This window comes from Buceros rhinoceros, unplaced genomic scaffold (genome assembly GCF_000710305.1).
Source record: "Buceros rhinoceros silvestris isolate BGI_N320 unplaced genomic scaffold, ASM71030v1 scaffold9062, whole genome shotgun sequence".
NCBI lineage: Eukaryota > Metazoa > Chordata > Aves > Bucerotiformes > Bucerotidae > Buceros > Buceros rhinoceros.
In genome coordinates this window covers 2,986-9,719 of record NW_010397117.1, presented here as the reverse complement: position 1 = coordinate 9,719, position 6,734 = coordinate 2,986, and the positions used below count along the sequence as shown (strand labels likewise).

The 6,734-nt window shown below is 37.6% G+C and overlaps 1 protein-coding gene across 1 annotated transcript in view; it reads left to right on the top strand.

Moving 5' to 3' along the window:
• EIF2AK2 (eukaryotic translation initiation factor 2-alpha kinase 2) overlaps positions 1-6,455 on the top strand; it is a gene marked incomplete at its 3' end in the record, with an annotated part of 17,064 nt that extends 10,609 nt beyond the window's left edge. Inside the window, exons 10-15 of the mRNA XM_010146122.1 lie at positions 687-794; positions 1,346-1,538; positions 3,641-3,766; positions 4,302-4,397; positions 6,199-6,261; positions 6,343-6,455. Coding sequence (XP_010144424.1) covers positions 687-794; positions 1,346-1,538; positions 3,641-3,766; positions 4,302-4,397; positions 6,199-6,261; positions 6,343-6,455 — 699 coding nt within the window. The remainder of the gene's footprint in view (positions 1-686; positions 795-1,345; positions 1,539-3,640; positions 3,767-4,301; positions 4,398-6,198; positions 6,262-6,342) is intronic.
• Between the last annotated feature and the right edge of the window lie 279 nt (positions 6,456-6,734).

The following is a 6,734-nucleotide window of genomic DNA, read 5'->3' as shown; positions in this document are numbered from 1 at the left end:
AAAAAAAAAAAAAAAAAAAAAAAAGGTAATTTTATGTAACCAGTACCTAGTGGAGTATTTTGTCAGCAGCTAAAAAACCTGGATTTCTTTTGGGAGTCTATTAAAGTTTCAAGATACTGTAGATACTAGTCCCTTACAGTGTGTAACTGCCCTTCAAATTCTTGTGACCTTCACAAATACATGCTATTTTAATTTGTATGGCAATCCTGAGAACTATACTAAAAACAGTCTACCGAGTCCTCAGGTAGACTGCTGGTCTGCTGATGGGTTTGAACGTACTTCACTAGGCAACGCTACCACAGGAGTGCAGGCCAAATGTAGTATTAGTTCTTCATGAGTATTTACACTGACCTCTCTGTACATAAATAAACTTCACAGAGGTGAAAACAAAACATGGGTGTTTGTTATATTGAGTTTGGTTACCTAATGTAATTACACATTGCTGGTTTTTTCAGCTTTTTTTGTATGGGGCTTTTATTTCTATTATTGTTAAAACATTTTCACACTTTGAATAACTGAGCAGATGAAAGAAAACCCCCAAAATATGTAAGTACAATTTTGAACTTGTATGAAGGAGGAAGTTATGTTCTTTTTCTTTAATTAATGTAAAACCATCTGCATACTGCTACTTGATATGATGTCTTTCAGTATTACATAATGACTTTTTTTTCCCCTTCTCCAAATAGGAATGTGGCACGTGAAGTAAAAGAGCTTGCAAGACTTGAGCACGAAAACATAGTGCGCTATTACAGTTGCTGGGAAGGGTGTGACCACATGATTTATCCAGCCTCAAGGTAACTACAAGATAGTAGCCTGCACTCAGCAACTTGTTTGCCATAGTGAATTTTGTGTTGTAAAACGAAAGGCTTATGATTGGTTATAAGTCATGACGCAAATATAAATGCACACACATACTTACTGCTAGGAAAAAAGGCACAGTACTTTTCAGCAGCAGTCTATTGATATCTTCTTTTCCTTGACGAATAAGAAACGTTAGTAATTTTACCTTTCTCCCCTCGCGAGGGGGGAAGCTGCTGAATCTAGAGAGAAGTGTATGAATGCAGAACTCAAAATTTGGGGCTAGAATAAACAACAGAAACTGAAAAATAGTTTGGAAGTTGACTGCCAAATTCCTTATTGGAAGTTTCCTCTATTTACTAAGGACTGGTCAGCCAGTAGCTCTGAAATACCGATTTATGTCTCTAAGCTGGCAGTTAACCGTGATCCTGAAATAGTTTTGTTGTTGAGAAGAACTTCTTTAAAGAAGAATAATCTGAGAATTATTGATGGCTTGAGAGGAATTGTATCGTGCAATTTCAATATGGCATATAATTTTCTTCTGCAGGCAGAAGTCGCACAAAAAAATCCACTGTTTTTTCATCCAAATGGAATTATGTGAACAGGGGCCACTGGAAAACTGGATTGAAAAGAATAGACAAGACCGGAAATATTATTATATGGCACAAAACAAATTTTTACAAATACTGAGAGGAGTGGAATATATTCATTCTGAAGGGTTAATTCATCGAGACCTCAAGGTAAGTAGGATAGGTGAATTTAAAAAAATGAGATAAAAGTAGTACTTAATTGGAATTGCAAAAAAAGTTAAATTGTTCTAGTCTTTGTTTAGTACCCTAATAGTGTACCTCTTCTGATATTGCTAGTGATTAATTTTTTTTCAGCAACGGGATGGACTTCATCCTAAAATCAGAAGGTAAACTGGAGGATCTCAGAGTGCAGTAGTTGAAAAAAATCAGTAGTCATCAGTTAACAGGTATTTTTAGTGCATTGTGTATTACTGGGTCACGAGACTGCCTGTTGGAAAAGAAATACTATAAAAAAAAAAAAACAAACCCTGAAATGTTGAGTCTAGAAAGTTTGCTCTAGCCATATTGTAAAGGGGTAGTTTATCTATACTAATACATGCTGTGCTTGGTAACGACAACTCTAGTTGCTCTTTTATCACATAAGCATACAAATATTTCAATGCTACCTTCTTCGATAGAATTTCAGTCTCTACAAGTGCACAATCATAAACAGATTTTATTTCACTATAAAGGGCGAAGTTGCAAGCCTCCGGAGCATCACATGCCAGCTATAATGTTGCTTAGAGTTTTAAATCACTCCATTTGTGAAAAAGTCATTAGTGTGGTCATGTTCCTGAAAACGGCTGTAATGGGTCACATTAAATGTTGATCTAGGATGCTCTTCTCCTGGTATAGTGGCTAATTCCAAACACGTAGAGAGTATTAGAGCTGAGAGATGACACAGTGATGCTGTCCTCCTTGCATATTCTTTTTCTCTCGAGACTTCCAGTCATATGAAGCTTATGGACTTCTTGAGCCAGGGATTGAAATCTTTTTGCACGTTGCATTCACAGTGTAGTTCCAGATCATGTTCACTGTCCACTAGTAGAATCTTAGACAAGCTCTAGAAGATACTATCAGGCTTATTGGTACAGTACTCGAACAAACCACAAATACACACTCACCTTCCCCAGGTACCTGGGAAAAAGAGTCCTAGTAAGTGCTTTTTCTCCTCAGCCATTAATTCTTAGCTCTTCCTGCTCTAGGTTCTTTTTATGTTCTTGCTCCTTCAGTCATAATTTATTTTCATCCCAGCTCAATCTCCTACTTTTCCTTGTTCCTATGAATCTGCTGCCCCAGTCCTTTACCCATGGCACCTGGCTATAACCTGCTTCCAAGTTCTACTACTAACTTGTCTGTCTGCATTTGAATTTAGGAACTTTGATCTGCTGTCAATTTAAGATGCTTAGCCATCCCAGATCTCCATGTCTCAAACCAAAGCTTCAAGATAGGTTCAAGATGACATGAATCCTATTTCTGCCTGGTATAAGCTGAGACTTCAAAAAAACAGCGTAGGCAGGTATAGGTACTGTATTAAATGTGTGTGGCCACAGACAACCCTGAACAGAACGGCACTGGGCATCCCTGACACAAAGATCTCTTCCTGTTAAATACTAAGTCTCTCCTAGCCTTACTGCCCACTGGAGCTTCTATGAGTAATAAGACAGTGTGAGGCAATTTGGGTTTATTTTAATAATATTCAGAAATGTAGTTCTTTAGCATCTTTGGGAAATTTGATCCAAGCATACACAATTCTATTTTTAGGTGCTTATGACTTTGCTGAATTTAAAAATGGGAAGCTTAATGGAAACTTTAAAGTGATACTGTGAAATGCCTGTAGTAAGCCCCTATTCTGCAACTGACTTAGGACAGATAATCCATAAGCCATGCCCAGAACAAACTCTGATTTCAGTGGAACTTCTCGTGAGCCTAAATGCTTTGTCCAAGTGTATTAAATCTCAGGGATAGGACTGAAGACAAAAATGCACTTCTGGATATGAAATGTTAAATGCACCATGTGTTTTAAGAGCATTAAAGCATGATACAGTTATGACTGAGTTAGTAAAGAGCTGCAGTTACTGTGGCATGTACCACTTTATATTTAGTCTGTGTTTTTAAAAATTGATTTTTTTTCCTGTTTCCCACTCCATCAGTTTCTTAATGCTAATTTCTGTGAGCACTTACGAAATTTTATGAGGAGCACTTCTGTGGCTGATTATGCTTGACAATAAACCTTGGTCATGTGGTGATTTTTCCTTTTTAAATATATATAGCCTCAGAATATATTCATATCACGTGAAGATAAAATAAAAATAGGTGACTTCGGTCTTGTGACTTCAGTGGAGCGTGAGACTTTGACAAAGGACAGAGGAACATCATCATACATGGCACCAGAACAGGTAATTATTCTACTATGTTAGTGTATCTGTAATTAGATTTGCATTTTAAACTCAGCATTGGGTGTTCTGAGAACAATCTCATTACTAAACCAAGTTGTCTATAATTCCCTGACATGACTGTATGTGAGGGTAACTGTATTCTGGCTGTCTGCACGCGTGGCGATGTTATTTCACTGTCCTAACCTGCAGGGTCTGACTGCATGCCATAAGGAATGATCTCGCAAAACTAGGCTGCCAGCCACGTATTTCAGTTTGAGTTTAAGACCTCTGTTAACTGTGACATTTGAGTCCTTCTGTTTGTTTCATTATTTGTGACGGAGAGATCCTGGCATGCCTTGTCTTTAGAAATCTTAATTTCAGTGTTTAATGTGACATAATAGTCACTGTTTAACAGCTCTGTAGCATAAAGGGTTAATGACTAATAAGGAGATGAAGCAGGGCCAGTCCTGTAGCCTTGGGGCTGACTTCAAATTTTGCTTTACCTGCTGCTTTGTTTGATTTGATGCCCATACTATTCTTGTTCAAATCGTTGTAGGCTGGGGACAAATATGGAAAGGAAGTAGATATTTATGCACTGGGATTAATTTGGTTTGAAATGCTTTGGGAATTCACTTTTCATGAGAAAAATCAGGTATGTAATCTTTAAATAAAAAAATTATCACTGTCATTGCTTTGCCTTGCTTCTGGTATCGCATGCTAGAAGGCATCTCTCAAAAGTAGTGTCTGTTTACATTTTCCTCAATTCATTTTCTGCAAGGCCTGTAAGTCATCACACCTCGGTTGAAATGTAGTAACTGAAGTAACTAAATTTTACTGGTTTTATTTCACTTATGTCCTGCTGCTGACATACGCATTAAAGACTGAGCATACGGAAGAATAATGTCTAGCAGAAAAATTCAAATTTCTAATAAATCTTTTTGTTTGATCAGCCTATTTGAAGAGAATATTTTTTCTGATTTCAGAACATAAAAATTATGAATGGGAGAGTTTTTGTCTCTGACATGCTCTCATTTTCTCTGCACGGTGGAGAAAGAACAAAGTTTCTATCAAGCCAAAAAATGAAAACAAAAGTGATTTGGAATATGTAGTTTTAATTGAAAAAGATGTTACTTCAAAAAGAAAACCAGTGTAACTTTTTTTTTTTAAAAAAAAGCTTAAGTATCTTTTATGTCTCTGGCTTTTTCTGGGTACTACCTTTTGTAAGACAGCAATGGAGATGCTGAGGATCTTGTCTAAAGTAATTGTAAAATCTACGTACAGGGCTGGACCCAGAAGCTCCTTAACACTGTTAGCTTGCTCCTTTTGCCAATACAAGAAAAACAGACCACTATGTCTGCTTGACTTGCAGGTTCAACTTCTCTCTGTTTAGCTACCTGGTAGTATTTTCTAAGACAGCTTGTTCCTGCTCACAGCTGACTGTGCCAATGTGTCCACAGTCCCATGGTGTTTAGAGTCAAAAGGGCAATCTTGTGTCTGTAAGGCAGGTGGGGAAGTCATGGGGATGCAGTCTTCAGCTGCTCCACCAGCTTATTAAATAATTTCTCTTAATGAAGCATGATAAACTCTCTTTGGTGCTGGCAAGCCCTGCTGAAAAAACATCATGCAAAAGCAAAGTTGATGTTTATGAGCTGAGTAACTAGTTCAGCTGATGATCACCAGCTGGCAGGCTCCCATGCTAAAGCTACTGCTGCAGAGTAGGGAAAAACCTTGAAGTTCGTGGGAGCTGTTGTTTTACTAGGTACTGGTTGTAAGGGCTTGCTAAGCCAGGCTATAGCATCCATAAGACTCGCTAATGATTCAGGATGCAGAGCTAAGAGTGTGAGAATATGGCTGTTGTCTCCTTCAGGCACACATTACGCTAGTTAACAGAAAGCGAATGATGTGGACTGCTCTGTTTACCCAGAAAGCTACATCACGTGGAAAAAAACTGTTACCCAGAGACCGTTTCTTAAAGCATATAATTGGAAATCTTTTATATGTTGTTTAAAACTCCACGTAGCATTTTATGCAGTGACATAGGAATTACTGTGTGGTACTGAACAAGGTGAAAGGGAGGAAGCACACCTGCTTGGCTTGCAAATAATACCCAAAGTAAGACATTTAAAAAAAAAAAAAAAGGTGAGATGACTAATGTGGTAAGAGGATATAAATCCACTACTTTTAGACGTGATTGCTGAAACAAACGCACCATTGGAGAGTGTGAAGTTTTTAAGCTTAAAAAGGGACAACAGCTGATTAAAAGACTGTATAAACCAAAGTACAACTAAATGGAAAAAATCCTTCAAACTGTTCAGTTACTTTTTTTGAAGCCTTACCTTTTTTGTAGATTTTTATTTTCCTAATTACTTCAGGAAATCATATGGGTCATGAAGTGAGATGCAAAATATAATCAATGAAAACAAACGGAAACTGTTCTCTTTTGTGAATTTCAGCTATGGCCTGGTGTTAAAGCAGGTCAACTTCCAGAGAGCTTCACCAACCGATTTCTAGCAGAGGTATGAGATTTTAATACATTATTCCAGTTAGCTCATTTACTCATAAAAAGTAATTTATTGACATTTAATTTTTTTTTGCAGGCACCCATAATCAAAAAGATGCTTTCAAGAGAGCCTTCAGACAGATACCCTGCATCTGAAATACTTGAGTTTATGTCCCGTCACAAAGACAAGTCATTTAGAAATCATACTCAGTAAATGCCCTTTTAAAAGGTTTTCAGACAGTGTTTGACGTCTGTTAAAACTGACGAAGTAACAGTAAATGTTAGAAACAACAAGAAGACTTAAGATATGTCTTTTCCTTGGTGTTTCACCTTTCTGCCATCGAGGAGCTCCTCAGCCAAAAGGGGTCCCATCACCGTCCACCCCATCAGCTGCACACCAGGACGGCACACTTCTGCAAGCAATCACTTGTGATTTTTACCTGGAAACACAGGTTATGGATGAGCTGAACTGTATTGTAGAGTAAGTAC